Consider the following 23326-nt stretch of genomic DNA (forward strand, 5'->3'; position numbering starts at 1 on the left):
GTAGAAGCACAGAACACCTTACGGAGCTGAAGTAGTGGCAGAGTAGATCATGAGCTACATGGACAATCAGACCATCAGTGAGCCAGTCAGACAGGCAAACTACTCCATCACATCATGCCCAGAAGACCACCAACCCAAACAAAATCATGCTCTGGAAAAGATCTTGACAGCTGCTGTGCCTCAGTGGGTATCTCTCCCCCCGATACAGACTATCCACAAATATCTTCATTAGATTTCTTTTTTTAGTAATTCTATCCGCATGAACTCAGTTTTCTTGAAGTCTAAAGTATTCCTACTGACACCCACTTATTAATTTTTCTCCCCGTCAGTTATCTGGAAATCAGGCACCTGACAAGTCAGCATGGAGACAACTAGTCTTAGAGTTCATTGTGCAGCCCAATAAAACACTAACCGCTCACTTAGTGATGGGCCTTAAACCAGGCAGCCAGTCAGCCAGTGAACCCGTCAGACTGCTGAGTTTGTGCTCAGGGAGCATGACAGTGTTTCAACACACCAATTACTGTGAGACAGTAGTAAAGCTGTTTGGTAGCCTGGCACTCAGCCACAATATAAGTACCACTATCGATTTACGGAGAGACACAGTAAGCACATGATGAGAGGGAACAGCGGTGCATAAGGGACAAAGATCCAGAAAGAAAAAGGGGGAAAAAAAGAAGAGAGAGAAAAGACTTTCACTCATTCTGTAAGCGTCATTGATGGATACAGACCGAATAAAAACACCCGCTTGTTTATTGCATGCGAGGATTCAGCTAAAAAAAATAAAAAAAAAGAGCTGGGCGACGTAGGAAACAAAGATAAAAAGTGTCAGGTCTGCGTCATTTCTACTCCCGGTTTCTCTTTTCGTTAGGGAACAGATAAGAAATGCGGAAGAAAACAGGGAATGACTGACTTTGAGCCAAATATGTAAAAATAAATCTGCAGAGTTAAACATAGAGAACTGAGGTAAAGTGAGACTTTCTATTAACAGAAAAGAGACTTGATTTGCTGCTGTGTAATTTAAGGAATTTTGAAATACTGTACAGAGTAACACAAACACATCAACTCAACATTCACCTAAAGGCAACTGCTCACAAAATTATTTAGTGTGTATTTTATCGGTCCGATCTGCAAACAGCTCATTCATAAAACCATTCAAAAGTTCAAAAATGCAAAAATAGGAATGCACTAAAAACCTGTCCAGAATTGGAAGGCGACAATGATGATGAGTGCAGTAGCAAATCATGCATCAACAAACTGTTTCCCTCTCAATTTCTATCAGCATCTCGAAAATGATCAAAGTAATCAGTAATGCTTTAGAAAATGAGAAATTCAATGTATCAAGCCGTTCAATAAAATCGTTTTGGATTTCTACAAAAAGTTCTCTTCACAACAATTATTCCTTCCCTGGATGGCCAAAAAGGAAGGTCAAGGCTATTCTACCCAGCTGCTCTTTACGTATTGGTGTTAAAACAGCTCTCCCAGACTTTGGCGAAGATATCCCCATGATCTAATTACCAGTTTTTGTTTGTAAAATTCAGAAAGCGAAGTTGATGTTACAAGCAAAAAGATGCAAAGTCCTTGAGAGCTGCTGCAAACTGTAATTACAGAATACAGTGCTGCAAACACTTCCTTTTTCTGTGGGTTTTAAGACCTTTGCCAAAAATAAAAACCAAAACAAAAAAGACTCAAGAGAACACTTATTTAAGACAAATACTCACAGCCAGGAGTATCTGCAGTGAGGAATGAGCCACTTCTATGAACTCAAAGTTCATAAGACAGTCAGATATAGATATATATCGGTGGTCCTCCGGTGCCCAGGAGGGAGGAGGGGTGATCGGTGTCACCCTGCACCCGGGGCCGTTCTCCATCCACCAGGAACGATGCATGGACAGGTTGAACGTCAGGACAAGGTCAGACTCCTGGGGCAGGCAGACAAAAAGACAGACAGACAGGCAGACGGTCAGAGACAGACAGAAAGAAGGTGAGTTGAATTACATCCTGAGAGAGAGGACAGAGCAGGCTGAAAGTCAGAGCAAGCTTCAACCGTGGCTTAATCAAACTGGATTGTGGGGGTTACTAAAAATAGATGTGGAATTTATAATTCTAATGATGAAGGATAACTGAGATTAGATTTGAATCATGCACCGCCACGTACATTAGGTCGGGGAAAAAGGGAAGAATGATGGTAGGAGGTTAGAGAGAAAGAGAGAGAGAAAGAAAAGCAGAGTAGAGATTGGTTTGGAGATTATTAAAGGCTGTTTTCCAGGCTTTCAGTCAGAGAGAGAAGAGAGGTTTTCTGTTTCTGGTGTCACGTAAGGGTCAGCAACTGAAAGGCAACTGCTCTTGGTTTGAGGCACAGGAAGGTTTATGCAGAAAACTGAAAACCGTGGGGATGAAGCGGCACATTATGGTTGGTGTAGCAGCTTCTGCACGGTGACAACAAAAATACTAGAGCAAATCAATCAGTTAGACCAATACGGAAATCTCTTCACAATTAAAAACATAATTTGGTATCAAAATAGATTTTTGGTTTCAAGGCAAACACAGAATGTAGTAAAGACTAACACACTGTTGCCCCTGCCCAACCTGTTGCTGCCTTCACAGCAAGGATCACATATATCATCCATCTTTGATCAGATTTTAAAACAACGATGGAGCAATCTCAATCCATCATTTTTGGGCTGTTACAGTACACACCTGGCCACTTGTTGCACACGTGCAAACATTTTCAACTTGATCAATTACAATCGTTTAGTTTCACTGTTTACATGTAGTTACTGGGATCAGTTAGTGGTTTTAGTCACTGCAGAGGAAAAGAACCGTCTTGCACACAAGCCTGTGGTTATCCAGCAGATCTTACAATCTTACAAACTGTTTAAACTTTACCTTTAATAACATAAAGTTACCTAATTTTTAAAGTGCAATCCGTAGTACTTTTAGAACAAATTTATATCAGTAATGATTTCTTGGTTAATATCAAGTTGTCATAACAAAGACATTTTGAATAATGTCAACTTTGTATTAAAAGTGTCATAATTTACCAAATGACGCTTTATGACAACAGTCATAAATATTCATGAAGGCTTATTCATGTTCATGACAGGTGTTATGTCATGTTTATGACAGGTGTTATGTCAGTCTTATTCACCCCCTGCAAATAAAGTGTTACCGACTTATGAAAGAATAACAAAATGTTTTTTACATGAAATATGTAGAATTTTAGTCAAGCTACCATTTTTTATGCAGCTCTGAAGGTTACAGATGGACATAATATGTGCATTTGCTCATCATGTGAATTTTCTTATAATAATGTTTTGTAATATTTTATTACAGCACAGGGAGTTCTTCTGAAGTTACAAATCAAATTGTACGATCAGGTTCCCATTCGATCTTTTTATTTGGAATCGTCTTAAAGAAACTCAATCAATTAGCTAAGAGTGTCAAATAAAGCAAAAATAACAACTAAGTTACCAAAGAAGGATTATTCCAGGTTATTGCATGCCAATGGTAGAAACAGACATCAAACATGTTCAATCAGCTATTAACTGACTGAAAGGCCTCTCTGTTCTCTAAAGTCATGCTGAAAGAGAAAAAAAATGACATAAAAACCATTATGAAAGCCATAATTCCTTGTGTTTTGCCATCAAAATGAAATTGCTTTTTTGTTCCTAGAAATTGTGCCATTCGTGATAAAACTATAGCCTGCAGCCACTCTCCCATAAACGCGGGGAAGTTGTAATTTTTACTGTCATGCTCGTATGCTGTCACTCTATTTAAATTACTCATTCAAGCTTTAAACCTTTGAAAGTGAATTTAGGCAGTGGCGGCTCCCGATTACTTTCGGAGAGCATTGCTTCACTCTTCAGATCTGTTTCGGGCTTCACCTCAAACACACTTGACTCTTTCACCTTTCTGCAACAGCCTCCCTGTTTTCACCCCTGTTTGCTTTCTATTAATTTGCATTGCAGTCTCCCCTTCCCTCTCTTGTCTTTTTCTTCCTAAGCCTCTCTCTATTTCTGTATAATGAGTAAATGCCTCATTAGCACAGAGCTCTGATTAATGCCATCTTCCCTTGTTGTGCTCCTCTTTTTAATGAATAAAGTCTCTGCAAATTTCTCCCCTGCTCCTTCTTTGCCATCACTCTTCCTCTGTCTGTCACTGGCTTCTTCATAGCTTTCCCCCCCCTTTCTCTTTCTATTCCTTTCCCTCTCTCATGTCCCTTCCTTCCCTCTTTCTCTGTGCTCACTCTCTTTTACTCTCCGTTAAAAGGGGCCAGGAAAGGGGTAGTAATTATTTCACTAAGGTATTATCCATCAGTGCTTACCTAATGAGGCTATTTAAAAACCGCACATACACACACACACACACACACACCCCGGCAAACAAATGTATTCCACAGTTAAAAGCTGAATTTGGCAAAATGTCATTAAGATCAGTCGGGATTCAGTGCTGCTAATTCTGCTGTACACTCTTTATTTGTGAGTGTAAAGAAAATGTGAACAGAAGAAGAAAAGTGCCACAACGTGGTCAAACTGTTCAGCATTTATTTGTCCAAAACCACCTGTGGCCCACTAGGACAAAAAAAAAGAGCTTCATAAGAACAATTATTTTAGGAACATTTCAGCCTGCTCAGAAATATAAAATTTTTTGATGAATAAAAATCACATAGCAAAACAGGGTTTTGAAAAATAAGAATTGGATAAAAGCTACATTTGGCTGAAAGCAGAACCCAAATGGGAGAGGTAGCTGCTTGCTAGCATAAAGCTCTAGTTTTTTTTAAAAAGGCCAGTTTTTAAAACGTTGTTTAGGGATGACTTGGTGAAAATGTTTCACTACACAGCTTTGTGTTTGCACAGTAAATCATAATTATGCTAACTAGGTTAGCTCTCCTTCCTTTACTGCTCAATATTCAAAAAACAGCTTCTAGCATCTCCAAATTAACACGAGCTAGCTTGTTTGGTTATACGTATGTTTGCATTGCTGAGGCTGTAAGGTACCAGTCCAAAAGTAAAAATATTTGTGTTTCCAAAGGTACACTCAAGAGGAACAGGTATCCTAATTCAAGTCTAGGTTTTGCATACATGAACATAATAAAAATGTTCTGGTCTTGTTTTTATAATGTTTAATAGTTAATATCAAAGTACGTAAAAAAAACCATCATTATTTATTAGATAAAGACAACAGTAAAATATATGCTTGTATGCTTTAACATGCATGTTAAAACTGTTACCATATCCTAAGAGTATATATATAGAGGCAGCAAAGGTTTACTTAGCATTAAAAACATTGTTCTTCATTACGACTTTGTTTTCTAGCAAATTAATAATATTGGTTTTGCATCTGTTGTGTGTTTGTGCTGTTATACAAAACTGGAAGAAGGTGTACTTTCCTCATATTTAACACCCCCCGTCCAATGCAATTATAAGATGCTGTCTCCAACTCAGTCATTTTTAGTGTGTCTTTGCATCACCGACGCCAAGATCAAAGCAGAACAGGCGGAAATTTGATATTTACAATATATTACAAATTAATCTTATACCTCACAAATATGAAACCCTGGAGATATTGAGACGCGGCAGACAACAGCAATATAACTCCTTCACCAACGGTGGGAAACAAACAAATTAAAAAGCAGCTGAGCCCTGGCAGAGATGTATTGATCGTATTTGTTTGAATTTGTAATACAAAGGCGGATGAAGTCATAGCTCTAAAAACATCTTGAGATGAATTTGTTTGGTAATTTATAAACTGTTTGGGATTCGGCTATAGGAAAAGAAAAAAAAATTAGTAAACACCATCTCTAATTACTGTAAAATAATCTATCCTTCTTCTTTCCCCTCACACTCTCCGTAACACACACCATCTATAATTTCCCGTGTGCCAGTGGAGGATCATGCACTCATGCTCTCAGGTCTTTGTCTCTGACTGTGGGCTAGAGCCGCTTCAATGAGCCACATCTGTTTTCACTCTGCCTTCCTCCTCACCTCTCCCTCTCTTCATGCCTCCGGCCTTCTCCCTCCCCGTCTACCGCGTTCTCTCAATTTCCCCTCAATTTCCCACCTCCGTATTTTCCTTTGTCTTCCACTCCCAGGAGGTAGAAGAGTAGAGGTGAAAAAAGACCTTTCAGAACGGTCTATCATCTGATTGTCTGATAGTCAACAAGGGGAGAAGTGGCAGCATTTTAATCACGCCTGAAACCCCGGAGCGTGGGGTCAAACAATTACCGTATAAACAAATTGAAAATAGAGGAAAATCTAATTTTCTCCGTGTGCGTTCCAGCCGGAAAAACTGTGCTAAACACTAGTGACACTGGCACACATCCAGATACGGTTTTATGATCTTTAACAACTTGAGCTCCTATTTCCTTTTCCTACTCACAGGATGTGTTTCAAAATAAGACAAATTTGGGACTGACTTTTCTTCTAGCAACTTGTTGCTTATTTGTACTTCAGTAAAGGAGTTTTTGTTGTACTTATTTCGCATGTTCTGAACAACAACTTTTGGATTTTGACACTGCCTTGGACTCTAACTTTTTTTTGCGTCTTGCAACGTTTAATGTGTTTTATTTGGGTTAAAATAAACAACACTAAGAGGTGCACAGTTGTGAAGTGGATGAAAAATTACACATAATTTAAGCATTGTGTTATAGTGTACACTGTAAAAAAAAGTTTTTTTTATGGCTTCTGCTATTTTAGCGTAAATTAAAGACCTTTTATTTATTTATTAATTTTTTATTTATTTATTTACAGTTAATTGCATATACATTTTGTGAACTTTACTTCAACACCCCTAAATACAATGCACCATAATCATTTGCCAGAAGTCATTTCATTTATTCTCAGTATAAATCCAGTTATTCTGTGAAGACCTCAAATGTTTATTAGAGAATATTAATGAACAAACAGCATCATGAAGAACAAGGACCTTAGCAGACAGATGGGTGATGAAGTTGTGGAGAATTTTATAGCATAAAGACGAGATAAAACTTAATAAAATGCTTTAAATATCTCATAAAGCACTGTTCATCCATCATCCAAAAATCCAAAGAGTATTGGAGCAACTGCGACCAGAGCGAGACATGTCCATCCAACCTACACTGACATGCCCACTGCCCAGGTTAGCTTATCTAATAGATAGAATAACTTCAGGTTTTGCACTCTGTGGTAGGTATTAAAAAATAAAGTCCATTTGAATTGATAAAAACTCTGTCGATTCCAACATTTCCCTTACTTTCTCCCGAGTCCATTTCTTTTTTTTAAACCTGTATCTTTATCTCCCGCATTGTCTGTTTTTTCCTTCATATTCTTTCTCTCCGCTGTCTCTTCCCACGTGTTTGTGTCTGTGTTATTTCACACCAGCACAATCAGTCACGGCGCATCTCACTACATTGGTTTTCGATAATTTCCCATGGGTGTTAGATGAGGTCTTAACCCGTAACGCTCGAAGCACTTCGCTCGTATCAGGTCGGTTGGGGGGGATGAAGGTGTTGGGGAATTGTTTGCGGGTTCCGTCTCTGCAAATTTGCTGGAGGGTACATAACGATGAGGTCTTAACCCTGACCTTACCCATACCAAACCCATTGCCATTTCTAATAAAACGCTCCGACGCAGCCGTTCTAACGTCGTCAATCTTTCAAATGGTGGAACAATTAAAGCACTCCGGAGACATCCAATTTTTATGAAGGGCAGAGGTTGTGGAAAGAAGTTGCTTGTAATCCCTCCAATGACATTTAACCAATTAAAATACGATTTTCTGGTGCTACAAAGTGGGTTATGCAATAAATCTGAATCCTTTAAAAAAAAATCTAATGTCTCTGCTTGTTGTGTCTGAGAACACGTTGACATTTCTCTGATCGATGTTTTTATTTTTCTTATTTTTTTGTCATGTGTGAATTACAAATCACAAGACTGCCAGTGGCTTCACATGGATATCTGATTTACTCCAAGAAGGTGTGAAGAAGAAGGTTTTATTTCTTGGAGTTCTTTACAAAGAACAAAGAAAGTCTTTTATCAAACGATTCAAATGTTGGTCAGAACTTAAGATTCACAGCACTAGACAAGATATCTTTGTTCCTCAAAGAGAGGCGGTTTTAGTTAAAAAGTTCACCAGGAGGGACATAAAGAATAATAAAATGTAAAAAAAAATTTTTGCTATGGAGGGAGTTGGAATTTCTCAACTAAGGGTTGAATTTCAAGCTGAATGTTGAAAACAAACCGAAACGAGTTTACGGAGTCATTTTCCAGCTTCAAAGAAATAGGCTAGAGGTTAATGCTTTTAAACTTCACCATCTTATACCATAGCCAGAGTAAACGGCTCATTCAGTAATCCGATTTAGTGCTCCGATCTGGACTATAGATAGCGATTTACTAGTTTTGAACACGATAGTGAAATTAACTTCCAAATTGCAATATGGAAGTGGATAATCGAATCACTGGTCCTGGAAATATGCTGCTGTGCATAACTAACTAAGCTCACTTCCTCGATATCTTGCTAAAACATAACTTTATCCACTTTACTTGAGGCGTGAGTTTCGTCTCGTGAATTAAAACATTTATGTAAGGCATATAGTCAAGGCTGAAAATTTGTCAAAACGTAAAAAAACTATAAAAAATAATAAACCAATAGTTCCTGAGTAAAATTAACTACCATTTCTAGTTTTCATTCACTGTCATTTCCAGCCATGTGGACACATTTTGTACAACCTTTTTGAAATATCATAACCTATTTTTACAGGTGTTGCCTTACGATATTGTATTTCAGGCCATCATGCTCTTCGGATTGGGAATGACAGAAACTCAGCCACGAAGTGGTAGGAATCATAAAATGACTGCGTGGTTTTGGTGAATGCTGAGGTGCAAAGGTCTCCCACTCTCTGCAGTGTCGGTAGCTCTCCATACTTCACGTAGCCTTCATATTGTCTCATAATAGTGCAAAAAGAGTATAAGTTGAAGACATTCTCTTCTGAAGAGACGAGTCATATCGCTCCTCTCTGTCTGGCAATCCAGCAGAAGAGTCTGTAGATCGGCAGTTGCCAGGAGAAAGGATTTTTGCCTGATTATACTGCGCAAAGTTCAAAGTGTTTTGCAGAGAGGGGATGTTAGCGAGGGTCCACTGTTCAGGAGCTGGGTCTCTGTGTTTTACTCCTAGTGAAATTAACTTTTTTAGTTACAGCATACCAAGATATTTTTCACAGGCAATCTGTGTTCAACCCTCTTGTTCTCTCACATCACAGCAAAAAACAAACCAAATGGAATTGCCAGTAACAAGAGCTCAGTGCTCAAATGATAAAAATTAGCTAGAAATTAGCTAGAAAAAGGTCCCACTAGAGAGGTGTTGATGGGGGGGGGGACAAGGCAATTTCATGCCATGATTTCCGCAAATGCATCCATTGATCAAACACGGTCAGGGCTGATGGATTAACTCAGTGAATCGGGGTGGATGTTTTAACTAGAACGCCTGTGATTAAATGTGTGGGATCCTCTCATTCATCGTCTCAATCGGCAGTGCTGAATGAATACCGGGTGTCTCGGGGGGGGCGGGGGAGTTGGGGTAAAGTAAGTAGCTATTAGCATTCAGACTGGTCCCGGCTATCTTTTTTTTTATTTTTACTTTCTCCCAGGATAGAAAGACTAGGTTGATCGTATGGAGTCTTAAAACTTCAGCAGTAAGAAGCCGACAACAGGCATTGAAGTTGATATGAAACCGATATGAAAGGTACTTTTGATTCGTCTTTCCTTTGACGTGACGGATGAAGACACCTCTCTTGACTTTTGTTTTTTTCTTGAGCAAACTTTTAGTTTCGACTCATTGTTGTCCCAAATTCCCATCTCTTCCTCATTTTTATGCAGCTTCTCTTCCAAAACAAATCGTCTTCAATAACTCTTATCACACCTTCGCCTGTCTAAATCTTTCTGACACTCCAGCTGCCACTGATGCCACTCTTGTTATAGACACCTTATCTTCATTGTTTTTTTGGGGTTTTTTTTTTATTTACCTTTCATATCTTTGCTTTCTTGTCACTGTTCTCCTCTTTATCCGACTGTTATTACTCGCGCGGATGTGGAAGTCCAACGTCATTTTGAGACTTTGACATATCGACCCAAGTACGCTCGCTTTTCATGCAATTTGTGCAATAAATAACAGCTTCATGACAAGAAAAAAATAAACAAAAAACACATGCATGCACACACTTTACATATTCACACTTTTTGTGCTAAAAAAAAAAAAAAAAAAAAAATCATATGGGACAAACCTCCCACCTCGACAGTGGATGACTGACAGCTGAGCTGGTGTCTGCGTGTATGTGTCCATGCGTCTGTACCCGGGTGCCATCTGACGCCCAGAGGGTGGCTACATCTTTAATGTGACACACTGGACTCGTGACAGTTAGCTGTCTGACAGTGAGCGCGTATACAGTATGTGTTGCATACGTGAAGGCGTGTGTGTGTGTGTGTGTGTGTGTTGCCAAGCTCCATTGACAGTAGCTCTACATCCACTGGCTCCTCTCCAAACCTGTCAGGCATGCCACAACAGAAATCTTTTTCAAGATTAATTTTGTGGCATTGCTGCTATATTAGATAGTGCGGTTGCGAGTGACAGGGAGGATGGGAGTGTGACAGACTGATATGTGGTGTAAATCCTGGGCTTAAACTCAAATTACCGTCAAGACAGAGGAGGGGGACACACACCTTATCTCGCCTCTGGGGCTCCATGGGGCCCCATGGAAGGTGGATATCCACGTTAGATTGGAAGCGCCAACAAAATACAGCTGGTTAGAAAATGAACTAACATTAAATCTAGTCACATTAAGTTGTTTATCAAGAAATTAAGTCAAAATATAGACCAAAACCAATTTCAAATATCCATCTTAGTGCAGATAAAAAAATTTTTTAGGAGTCTAAAAAACGCAACTGAGTCGCAGAGTGTCACTATTTCCTGGTCATAATAGTGACCAGGAATATAGTGACTATTATGACTATTTCTGGATCAAAATGGCCAGAATATTAATAAATGTGCTCTTTGTTGAAAGACTATTGAGGGCAGGAAATGGGTTTTCGCTTTTGGTTTGGCACTTCATAGATTTCAAAAAAAGAATATATGACCTTCACTATGGGTTTTAATAATAATGAGGGATGCCTCCGAGTGAAAAAAGGAAAACTCCACTGTAATCACATGAATTTAAATTCACAACAATCTGCAAATTTAAAGTGAAAAAATTTGCAGATTGCAAAAAAATTTGCAATCTCACTAAATTTTGTGAAAAATTTAGGTTAAATTTTTACCTTTAATTTAAGCACTTTTAAAAAAACAAAAAAAAACAAAAACCCTCCTTAACATTTTTTCTTTAAAAATCACAAAATATCAAATAATGGTACTAATTCCTGTAAAGATGTTACATGTCTTGCTATTTAAAACACTTTGCATTAATTTTATTTTCTTTGAGCATAACTATGACGTCACACCAGAGGATAATGTCTCTTAGCCGCTCCTCAAAATGGGAAAGACAAGGCAATATGCCATTAAAGTAAGGTTACAAGAAAAAGTGCAAAGACATTTTAAGTGTATGTGAATATCTGCTTTCTACTGGATTAGTTTGCTCCTCCTTTTAAAACCATTTCAATATTAATATCCTGTCATATTCTGTTTTTTTACAGCGACTTCTTCAGACAATCAAGTTTATACAACATTTTGTTGACTGCATCGCAGCCAAACTAAGTTGAACTGGACTTTGAACTTTATTAACATCAAGAGTCAATCCTCAATCCTGAATAATTCTGAATTCATGAAAGTCTTCCCTCGAAGAAAATGTCGATGACTCATCCAGAAGAGAAACAATCCGCTCTCCTCAAACCCCACTTCGCTATATTTTTTTTCCCCCCCGTCACAATGATCATATTTCTGTTCCTCTACCTTTTGCTTCCATTTCCAGAGAAAATGTCAGAAGTGTCTGACAGATTTCATGAATACGCTTTGGCTTTGTTGTTATGCAACAAAACAGAGAGGATGTTTGAGGTTCACTGATGAGACACCAGTCTGTCAGGGGAAGAAAAAAAAAAAGAAAAAGAAAGAAACACACAGCAGGCACAAGTGTCATCATGAATTAGAATTAAACTGCTTCCTATATTTACCTGCAATATTTTCTGTAACACAACACGGATAAATGTTTTTAAGGATTTGAATCTGGGGCTTGAGGCGTTCTCTCCGCTTGCAAACAGGCTGATTATTGCTCTGATAAAAGTATGGCTGCTGGAGCTTGGAAACCTAGTCTGGGTATCAGGTCTATTCATGGAAAAGAGAGAGAGAGAGAAAAAAAAAAGAAAGAAAGAAAGCAGGGCGTTTGCTCTGAAAATAGCATCAAAGCAACATCACTAATCCAAGAGTCACTGATGAAATGGCAAAAATCAAAGCAGCCTCGATTCGTTTCATAAACAGATTACAGATCTTTGGAACGAAATAAAAAATGGAGGACGTCACTTTCATTACAACGCTGCGATCCAAAACGATCGGCCCGAGTGAATAAGGCAATCAAGTTGATTTATCTGCTGGCCATCACGCAAAAAACCTGCATCATCATCAGCTGCTGCTGCTGATCATGTACGGCGGTGCCGTCATGACAGGGAGCGGGGTCTCCTGACTGTCACGACTCGGCAAAAGGAAGGAAGTGGAGCGGGAGCGGGTGAGAGATGAAGAGGTGTATGCGACAGACTGACATGGCACTTAGCGCAGCAACATGAAAAAGACTTGATTATAGGTTGAGTAGAGGGAGGGAAGGAATGAATTACGTCGAGATGAAGAGAGCGACGCACAGGAGGGGAGGGGAGAGAAACGGAGAAGAAAAGAGGAAAGAAAAGAGAGCAAGGCTGATAGAGATTTCATTTACATCCCAGCGTTCACCTGCTGAATACTGACAAGTTAGTGCAATATGCATAAATTGAGAAAAGACTGAGAAAAAGTCACATCACTTTGACACTGAATTGCGTTTATGAGGAATAAATGAGATGTACTCCGCAGCTAAGGCCAGAAGTTTACATACGATTAAAAAAAAAAGGCATAACCTTCCCTTCTCCAAGTCTGACGTAAAATCCGACTCAGCTATTCTTTTTATGCATTTAATCCGTATCTGGTTGCCTTTGAACCACATGATTTAAGTCAAAAACGTTTTGGATTTCCTTTCACGAGCTTTCCAAAATAGCTTGCTGGAGTTTTGACCCATTTCTCCTGTCAGAACTGCTGTAACTGAGTCTGCTTTGTAGGCTGCCTCAATCGCTCACATCTATTCAACTCTGCTGGGAAATTCTCTATTAGGTTAAGGTCTGGGCTTTGTGATTCTCCCAAACATCGTTTTTATTATCCCTGAGCCAAAATGCAACTATTTTAGGTCCATGCTCAGAGTCATTGCTTTTTTGGAAGATTCATTTGCCCCCAAGCTTTAACTTCCTGGCTGATTATTTAAGATGTTTATTTTTCCACATAATGTTATTTCCCCGTGATGCAATCTGTTTTGTGAAATTGCACCAGTCCGTCCTGCACTCCCCCACGAGGCTGTCGTATCTTTATTTCACTATTGGGGAGGTTTTTATTGGGTTTTTTTATTAAGCTTTTTCCTTATTGATCTGTATGAAAGCTGGACATTCAAATATATCTGGAAATTGGAATCCACAGTCTTTATTCTTTATTAAATATTTGCCCAAAATATCCCAAAGTTTGCCCAAAGTTTCCAAGTTTAATTGTTAAATGCAAAAATAAATAAAAGTTTCTTTTGTACAGGAACTTTCATTCGTTTCCAGTATCCAAAATATGTCCATCTCTAATCTAATAAACCACAACATCATCTTCCAACAGCAGCGGTGTAAAGTTCAGAAGCACATTCTGCCATAGTGTGAGTTTTCTATAGTGATAAAAAAATAATCACACCGCAGACAAATGTGTTTTAATGTGTATGTCGGTGCAATATCAGCACTCAGATCAGTAAACAAACCCAGCATCTGGAGCTGATCTGTGCGTCTCACGCTGCACGCTGGTCGAACCAGTCGAAGTAAAGGGGGGGGGGGTTGGGACTTTGTGGCCCCCTTTTCCAACACTAACTGGGTCAAGGTTGTCGAATCCTTGAGCGAGGCGAACAGAAACAACTCCGGTCATAAAAAAAAAAAAAGCCGCTTGGCGTCTGATCTGGGCGTGCTTGACTCTAATTGGTCAGAAGATAATTGATAAATGTGTTGGTAATTAAAAGGGGTGCTCTGCTGTTAATAAAATCCACACGTTTTGATTCTGGTCAAGGGAGACAAAACCATTTCAAATGACTTTCGTAATTTAACACCAGAATGAAAGAGCTACATTGTTTCCATCTCACGTTTGAGACATCTAAACGGGCTCTTACGACTGATATGATTAGAAGAAAAAAACAAAACAAAAAAACAAAGTGAGTTTTTTTTTTTTTTTTTACAACTGCTGGGCGATGAGGAGAGTAAAGGTCTAAATGTCATTAAAACTTGAGATCAATGAAACACAGGCAGAGGGTGTGTGGCTCACTGTAAAACTTTTAGGTACTGTCTGGATGGCAACAAAACTGAACAAGGCTCACAGTGTGTGTGTGTGTGTGTGTGTGTGTGTGTGTGTGTGTGTGTGTGTGTGTGTGTGTGTGTGTGTGTGTGTGTGTGTGTGTGTGTGTGTGCGTGTGTGCGTGTGTGTGTGTGTGTGTGTGTGTGTGTGTGTGTGTGTGTGTGTGTGTGTGTGTGTGTGCATGAATGTCAAAGAGGGGAGTGAGTCTATCAACCCAGGGGTAGGCACCTAAGGGAGCAAGAGCTGATAAAAAATAAAATCAACTGCAGCATTTACTCAAGTCCCGACAAATTGTAGTTATAATTGGAAAGATGGGGGAGAGCAGTAAGACGAAGAATAAGAATGATGTGTGTTTGGGAAATGTAATTTGATGCGATTTAACAAACCAACAAGAAACATGTTACAGAAGGGTTGAGCAGAATGAAGTAAATCACTGAAAATTATGGTGGGAAAATCTTTGCTTTTTGTTTTTTTTTTTTTCCCAGCGCAGCGCAATCAAACATAATCAACACACTCATCCACTGATTTTGACTCTTTATGGAGGTACTGATTGCTTTAATCAACTGTCAAAGTTGATTAAACTTCAGTTAAAATAAACACGTATAGTGATGATAAAAAGAAACAACATCCCCTTTTGAGATTTACGTGTCAGAAAATCCCCAAAAAAATGATCCGATTTTTACCAGCTGTACTAGACTCGGTGTGTTCAACGAAAACACAAACGACTGCTGATTTTTTTGTTATTGTTAGCCAATGAAGACGCCAGTGTGGGAAAACTAAGAGCATCCTCGGATGTAGCAGTAATAACTTATTCTCTTAACAATAGTGGTAGAAAATGGCATCACTCTTTACTGTTTTCATACAGAAAGATTTCATCTAAATCCAGACTGATTGATGGGTTTTGGTGTTCATCTTCATCTGTCTACAACATAAAACGTGGTTACAGAAAAATCCTTACTTCCATGACTCTGTTTGGTGTTCAATCTGAAAACATTTCCGCAAATCATGTTTTATGTGGCTATAATTCATCCACTTCATGTGAAGAATTCAGCAGACAGTTCTGTAAATCAAATAAATCTTTGTCGGTTGTTTTGGAATAATTTACTTCGTTGCTTAAAGTACCTGCTTAGTTCGGATGTCTAACGTTCCTAAATATTTCCAAGGTATTCCCATAAATCTAACAGTCATTCATTTATTAAATGATGCTGATGTCTGTGTAGATCATTTTCTAAAAATCTTGATTCAGTAGGGAGGCAATGAAAAATCCTCTTGTAAATTTGTAGACCAGGAGGTCAAAAACTAAACAAAATGGATATTTGTCTGTTTACTGAATCGCTATATTTAAGAGGGAGCATCGAGCAGCACTCTTTGGTTACTGATGGGAAAGTTATTTTTAGAATAAGCGAGGTGTTGAAATACAAATAATCTATGCAACAAAAAAACCCCCCCGAAAACATTTCATTTGGAAACCACTCTGCCGTTTATCCTGACCCAGACTTTTGAACTGTGAAAAATCAGATCATTTGAAGGCTGGCTTTATTGTCTGAAATTTAAGGTACTGATCTACATTTTCTAGAAAAAACACACAGAAACTTACTTTACCACACTAAATGCCAATATAAACACTAAAGAATATGTCAACTATATGATCATTTTAAATAATAAAAAAAAAAAACTGATCATATATCCCTGTTTTACAGTGACTAAACTCTCACACAGTGTGACATCACCTCTAATGTCAATATAAACAGTAATGGAAGGCTGACGAGAAGATTGGAAAAAGCTAATTTGAATTATTTCTCTGTTATTATGGTTAAAAAAAGATTATTTAAATTATTAGTTTTATCACTAAAACAGATTTTTTTAAAACTAATATGCTTAAAGTTAAAGAAAGATTTATTTGTTCTAATTGGGCAAACCCCTTTGGGATCAGTTATCATTCAAAGGCCATAGAAGGTGATTCAAGGTGTAAATTAACATATCTAACAGCTGGATGAATAAATGTGTCTAATCTAAAGGAAAGCATGGATAAAGAGCTAGCGATGGTTTCCAGCCAAAATCAAATGACTTTTCCCTTTCAAGGACGCCACTGTCATCTTTATTCAACACGGGAGCTTAATTATTTAGAAATGATCTTTCGTGAGAGCTATTGCTGCTGCTACACTGAAGGATAATGGAAACATTTTGATATTTACTTGCGCTGGTGCCTGCTGCTCTCGCAGATACAGAAGATATTTAGCAACAATAAAACTCGTGGAAAACAAGAACTCTCTAGAAAAGGCAGATTTTATTCTCAAAGATCATCAGGGATCATTTTGAGCCAATTGGTAAAAAAAAAAAAAAAAAAAAAGCCTTATGGTCTGGCAATTCTGTTCCATAGCAAACATTATAATGAACCCAATCATATCTGTTAGCTCATAAAATGCACCTACAGAGCAGCACATCACTACATTTGCCACTACTGGTAAGCACTGTAATTGCTCAAGGTGTTAGAAGTAAGGTGATAGAATATGGCATTTACTGATCTAATAAGTGGCAAATATGTGCCGAAAACAATAAGACTGAGTCCTGAATGGGTGTTCTGTGAAATCCCGCAGAACTTCATTGCTCGGCTGTGTTTGTGTTGTCTGTGTTCAACTGCGTTTCAACCTTGGAGTATCTTAAAAAAAAAATCAGTTTCACTTGTTTTTGCCACTAGTTGACCAGGTCAGTGTTTCTCAACCACTGTGCCGCGGCACACTAGTGTACCGTGAGTGATCGTCAAGTGTGCCGTGGAAATTATCCAATTTCACCTACCGTATTTTCCGGACTATGAGCTGCTACTTTTTTCCTACACTTTGAACATGCAACTTTTCTGTGGGGGCTCTTTAGCAGGAAGTGAATCATTGGAAGTCAACATGCTAGCAGCAGGCCCGAAGGAGAAATGTTTTCAAACTCATATGATGCAGCTTCTAAGTTGAGGAGTATCGATCTGGCAGTACATGAGGGAAATAGAGCCGCTGCACGTAAACTCGGCGTGAACAAAACCGGATTTGGAGACGGAAAAATGCGTCCTTAATATATCCAGCAGTTATTAGGACGCAGCTCTCTGCTGCCCTCTGCTGGGTCCTTATGGGAAACCGAGAGCGGCAGAGATACCAGCGGCCTGTAGCCCGGTGCGGCTGATATATGCAAGTTCAAAAAATTTGAAGGTACAGTTGATAGTATGGTGCGCTCATAGTCCGGAAAATACGGTAATTGGTCATAAAAGATTTTTTGAAAACGAATTAATTATCTGCAAATAATGCCATCTTTGAGTGTCTCTGCTGTAGTAGTGACTAGCAGCGTAATCATGTAATTTTATTATCACTAGATGGCAGTAGGTACAGAGCATTTTACATTAAAACAAGAACATTGTTTTAATGTTCTTAAACATTAAAACAATGTTTAAGAACATTGTTCTTAAACATTGTTTAAGAACAATGTTCTTGTTCTTAAACAGTGTCTCGTGTTGTGACACTGTCGTGTCACAACACGACAGTGTTGTGACACTGTTCAGGTGTATTTTTGAAGTGGACATGTTAAGTGCAATTTGAAATAAGAAATGTAACATATGATAAAAATAATTTTTTGTGTTTATTTGATTCCTATTCAAGACACTTTGATAAGAATGACTATATATGTAATATAGGCGGCTACAGAGTATCTTTGTTTACATTTTTGGTTGGTGGTGTGCCTCGTGATTTTTTCAATTAAAACAATGTAGCTTGGCTCAAAAAAGGTTGAAAAACACTGGACCAGGTAATGCAAATGTGGAAAAAAAATTACTCTCACAAAGGGCCATATTATGCATAATTTTAGCAGCGTACCAAGACCGGCTGAGTAATTTGGCATTGGTGACAGCAGGGTTGTTCAGGTGATTGCCCACGTTTGAACAGATTGTCTCTGGAAAGTGTTTACTGCTTTCTGGATAACAGCTGCAGCGGAGAGGAGCAAGACATACGAGGGTGAGGAACAACTCTTCTTAAAGGGATCAATGCACTGCTGGGCTTTTCCCTTTAATAGGAATTTATTGAATAGTTTGAACTCTGCTCTTTAGTCAGGATGTCTTGGATTTAACCTCAGAAATTTCTCAAATAACAATGTCGAAACTCCGCAACTTGGTGAGAGTTGTTCTTATTCCAGACATGTGCAACAGAAATACTTTGACAAGAAAGAATGAAAAAAAAAAAATGTTTGCTTACTCTGGACAGATCTCCAACCTCCAGGTAAAAACAAATGATGAAAACATTCCAGGTCATCCAGATGACGAGCCAGGCTGCATACTGCGCACACAGAGAGTGAGACACACGGAGGAGAGAGGAGTCAGGCACGGAAAAGAAGATCCGACAAGCGGTTTGGTTGAATTAAAAGGAAAACATGGTCACGTCTTGCTTGCTTGTGGAGCAAGTGAGATGGAGGAGGAAGAAGAAGGGGAAAAAAAATAAGACAGAGGGAGGCTTTGCTTTTGATGTTATTAAAATGCAGACAAAGAAAAACAACAGCGGAGAGCGCAACCAATCTCCTGAATCAAATCCGACAGGACGAGAGAATGGATGGTGAGTTTCTGCGCATTAAAAAAAAAAGAGATTTATAGGAAGGAAGTAAGAGAAGAAAGGATTTATACAGCTTTCATCGTCTGAGTCATCTCGCTAAGCGTCGTCTGTAAGAGTAAAGTAGGGGAGCCGTTTCTAGATTGAGGTCCTCTGGGATAAAAAGATCCTACCATTAAACTGTGACTTCAGCATCACTCAGAACCATAATTCTTAAAGCAGGGACCAGTATCACTGCACAACAAGCTTTTGATGAATTCATGATATAGCTGACTGCGTGTGGGTTTTTTGTTGAGTGTGCAAAACTTACTCCGGTGACATATTTGGGCCTGAACTGAATGGTGCCGAACAGGCCCAGGATTACGACGATGATGTGTAGGAAGTTGGTCAGGATGGGAGCCCATTGGTAGCCCAGGAAATCGATCACCTGGCGCTCCAACACGCTGACCTGCGGGAGGGACACGGGAGATTGTTAAAGCAACCTGAGAGCCGTGGGTCGTCTCCACAAGAAAACTACCGACATTAAGTGGGCGTCAGCATGAAACGATACCACACTGATTTACTGTACATGAAATGTGAAGGTGTGAGTCAAAGAACAGAAACTGAATCATCACTGAAGTTAAAAGGAAGTGGGGTCTCGCTCTTAGGCATGGCACTGCTCAACTGTGTTTCATTTTAAAGTTTCTTAAAGCTTATAGTTTCAAAATCTCAAATATAGTTGGTCAAAAGAACGGGATAAATGAACATGGTCAATGGTCAAAGTGGTAAGAACGAAGCAAAGCGTCTGAGTAGCTAGCTCCTGGGTGCTAGCTACTCAGGAGCTAGCACTCTGAGTAGCTAGCACCTTCCCTCTATAAGTAGAGAGAAGGGTCGTTAAAAAAAAAAAATTCCATTCTTTTGCACACCTCTTTTCAAAGTTTCTGTCATTTTTAACGACATTTCACTAACATAACCAACATAAAATATAATAATTCATAAATGTCATATGTTAGGGAGGTCCAAGGATTGCTTTGGACATTTTTTCCCAGCTTAAAATTATCATAAAACACCAAAGTGCAGTTGATTTGAAATAATCCAGAATAAATTCAAAAATTGTGACCCAAAATTTTTTATTTTAATAATCAGTTTGACTGACTGAAGTCAGTCCATTTGACATCAAAACGGGCTGGCTAAACTCAGGAAGAAGAGCAGCTCAAATAAACCACAAAAAGACCAAAATTGCCACAGATTTTATGCTCACGGTTGGATTTAAACTACCCATGCCTTCAACTTTGAAGCATTCTCATGCTTGAATGATTCATAGGTCAGAGATAAGTCTAAACAAAATACAAATAAAATACATTTTCTCTGAAAACAGTCTGGTACAAGACCACTTAAAATAATGAGAAGAACTGCGAGCTCCTTGGAAACAAGACTTAATTAAATCAAGCACGACTTTCTCCACTGTTACTGTACAGCTGATTTTCAACGCACTTACAAAATCACGAAGACCATTAGGCCAACATTTTATCACAGGCATACACACACAGACATACGCTCTGACTTAAAACTATAAGGAGATTTTCAGGTGAGTTCAGAAACGTACAAACGTTGCCTCTTTTGGTTAAGACAGAATATTTAAAGGCATTAAAGCCTCACTGCTGTTCAGCTTCTCACTGCTCCACAAACTGATAAAACACATCAAAGTCAGACGCTTTGTGATTTTAATGGCTTAGTTCATGTCAAGCAAAAGAAGCTCTCTCTTTCAGTTTTCTAGCAGACACCTGGAAGTTTCAGATCAAAACCAACTGATATTTTGTTTGTCTCATAATTTCATTAAGAGACAAACATCCTGCTTCAGTTTGAAGGAAAGAAATCTCGGGCCAGGACGCTTCACTATATTTCAAGGTTGGACATTTCACAGCCACATCAACCAGTTTCTGTTTTGTCTTTTTTATCCATTTTTAAGACACCTTTGCTTTCTGTAATGCTGACAATATCTCCTCAGATTATTGATGACCGTCTTTACAGTGCCGTAGAAAATATGCAGGGGATTTCGTTTGTCCTCTTCACCAAACCGATACATTTCTACAATCAGAGATCATTTTCTTTAAATGAATAATATTCTGACATTTTCAACCATTTGAAATGTCAGAATGATTTTATTGGGAACGCTTGACTTTATTTCAGGTAATAACATTCACTATTATTCAAGTTAAGGGTGCATTTATCAGAAATAATGCTGAAACTGAAATGAAAAGTGTTTCATCAAAGGGTTGGCATTGCTACTTAAATAAAAAAGAATTACATTTCTTTTCCTGTAATGTTATTGCTGAATAAATATATATATATGACAATTGAATTATGTTAGTCTCACTTTTTCAGATCATAAAAATCCAAATTTATCCGATACAAATAGAAATGGATATAGCCTTTATTGATCAACAGTTATAAACAGTACAGAACACTGTATAAAAAATAGCACACATTTTTTTATTTTTTTTTTAAATGAGTGTCAGTGCAAATGATGGTGAAACATTTACCATGATTTCATTAAATTTAGACATACATAGACATCTTTTTGATGACATATTCTACGTGTCACATTTCAACCTATTTTTTTTACATAGTTTAAACCAAAAGCTCTATTTAATGTAATTTTGCCCCAGGGGGTTGGTTGTAGGCCTAGTTTCACACTAAACTTCAAATACGTGTGAACCAGTATAACGAACTCCCTCAAGAAGAGGGGAGATGTTAATCAGAATATACCTTGAATCCCAATTGCTTTATTGTAATGAAGTAAATTGTAATCAGTTGTACATACATCGCTTTCAAGCGCACAGTGTGGAGTCAGTACAGTGTTTGTGTGTGCGCGAGTGCGTGTGTGTGTTTGTTTGGGATTATTATCCTTCAGTCACTGGAGCCTCATGCTGAGATGGTTAATGAAGTCGATGCAGCGCTGCAAATTTATGAACTCGCAGAGACATGGAGAGGGCGTTAGTGAGGTGGCGACACAAAGAAACAAGAAAGACGCAAGCGAAGAAAATACAAAACAAACTTTAACTTAAAAAAAAAAATAGAGAGATAATGTTATTCTGAGTTATCTCTATTCTCTTGGCACACAACTTTCTGCACGAATGAGTCTAGAGAGCCCTAATGTGAGGCCATATGGTAACACTGCAGCCAAATGGAAAACACAAACACACACACTTTGTGTCTGAATACAGAGCGATACAAAACCAAACAGATATGAGTTTTAATTACGAGGCAGCGAATGTAAGAATTAGAAGAGGAAGAAGGTGGATGAATTATTCCGTTTGGTGCGGTGACATATGTGCATCCACTCCTGTGGGTGTGTGTGTGCGTGTGTGTTTTTCTATGTCATGGGAGGTCTGTTGTGCTTGCACTTGACAGCACCTGCTGTTACTGGACACACTGGGCCCAGCTGGCACCACAGAGTGCACGACGTGCGTGCGCGTGCATGTGTGTGTGTGTGTGAGCAAGGAGGGAAAAAGCTAGAAAAGAGAAGACGAATGAGAGACATTGTGCCTCTTTGTGCGACCAGCCTTTATGCGCAGGCTCTCTTTCTCAGCTTCTTTGTGTGCTTGCTTCATTGTATTATGTGGAAGTGTGTCCTCCTATTGACAATTATAAAGTGCTGCAACTGTGTGCCTCTCGCAAAGCGTGGACACACACAGAAACGGAGGCCATTAGAAAAAAAGTCAAAGGCTTCCCAGCCCATTACAGAGGCCCCTGGGGGGCCCCCCCCCCTTTCTTTCATCACCAATAACATAAACAGTCTTCGCTCCAGCTGGGGATGCATTTACTTACTGGCTCTGCCCCGAAATAACTCTGAGCTACACAAAATGCAAGAGTGGGGGGATAAAGAAGATGTTAAGGTGATGGATCAGTCATGACAAAAACTAAACGTTCCCCGCCGCAGATTGCTTTAACTTGGACTAATATGGGAACATACAAGAGCAATAACCCAACCATCTGCTCCTTTGAGTCGCACTCATCTTTTCACGTGAAATTCTCATTACATGGCTCAGCTGCAAAAACAACCAACATCAGCCGCCTCGGTTTGTCGTTCTTTGTTATCCGGCCTCTCAGTTCTGACAGACAAAAAAAAAGAAAGAAAGAAAGCATGCTTACAGGCCCCCTTAAGTCGGCATCCTTTGCACCTATCAAACGACTGAAAAGCTTTGAATAAAGTG

At 38.8% G+C, this 23326-nt stretch overlaps 1 protein-coding gene across 2 annotated transcripts in view; it reads right to left on the reverse strand.

Moving 5' to 3' along the window:
* The window catches only part of nkain2 (sodium/potassium transporting ATPase interacting 2), a 94833-nt gene that overhangs the window by 30672 nt on the left and 40835 nt on the right, over positions 1-23326 (reverse strand). For both annotated transcript variants that reach the window (XM_008398094.3, XM_081602464.1), the window contains exons 3-5: positions 19441-19578; positions 18783-18863; positions 1719-1919 (exon numbers count right to left, since the gene is read on the reverse strand). In XM_008398094.3, coding sequence (XP_008396316.1) covers positions 1719-1919; positions 18783-18863; positions 19441-19578 — 420 coding nt within the window. The remainder of the gene's footprint in view (positions 1-1718; positions 1920-18782; positions 18864-19440; positions 19579-23326) is intronic.

This window comes from Poecilia reticulata, chromosome 21, assembly GCF_904066995.2.
Source record: "Poecilia reticulata chromosome 21, P_reticulata-male-v2, whole genome shotgun sequence".
NCBI classification, from domain to species: Eukaryota; Metazoa; Chordata; class Actinopteri; order Cyprinodontiformes; family Poeciliidae; genus Poecilia; species Poecilia reticulata.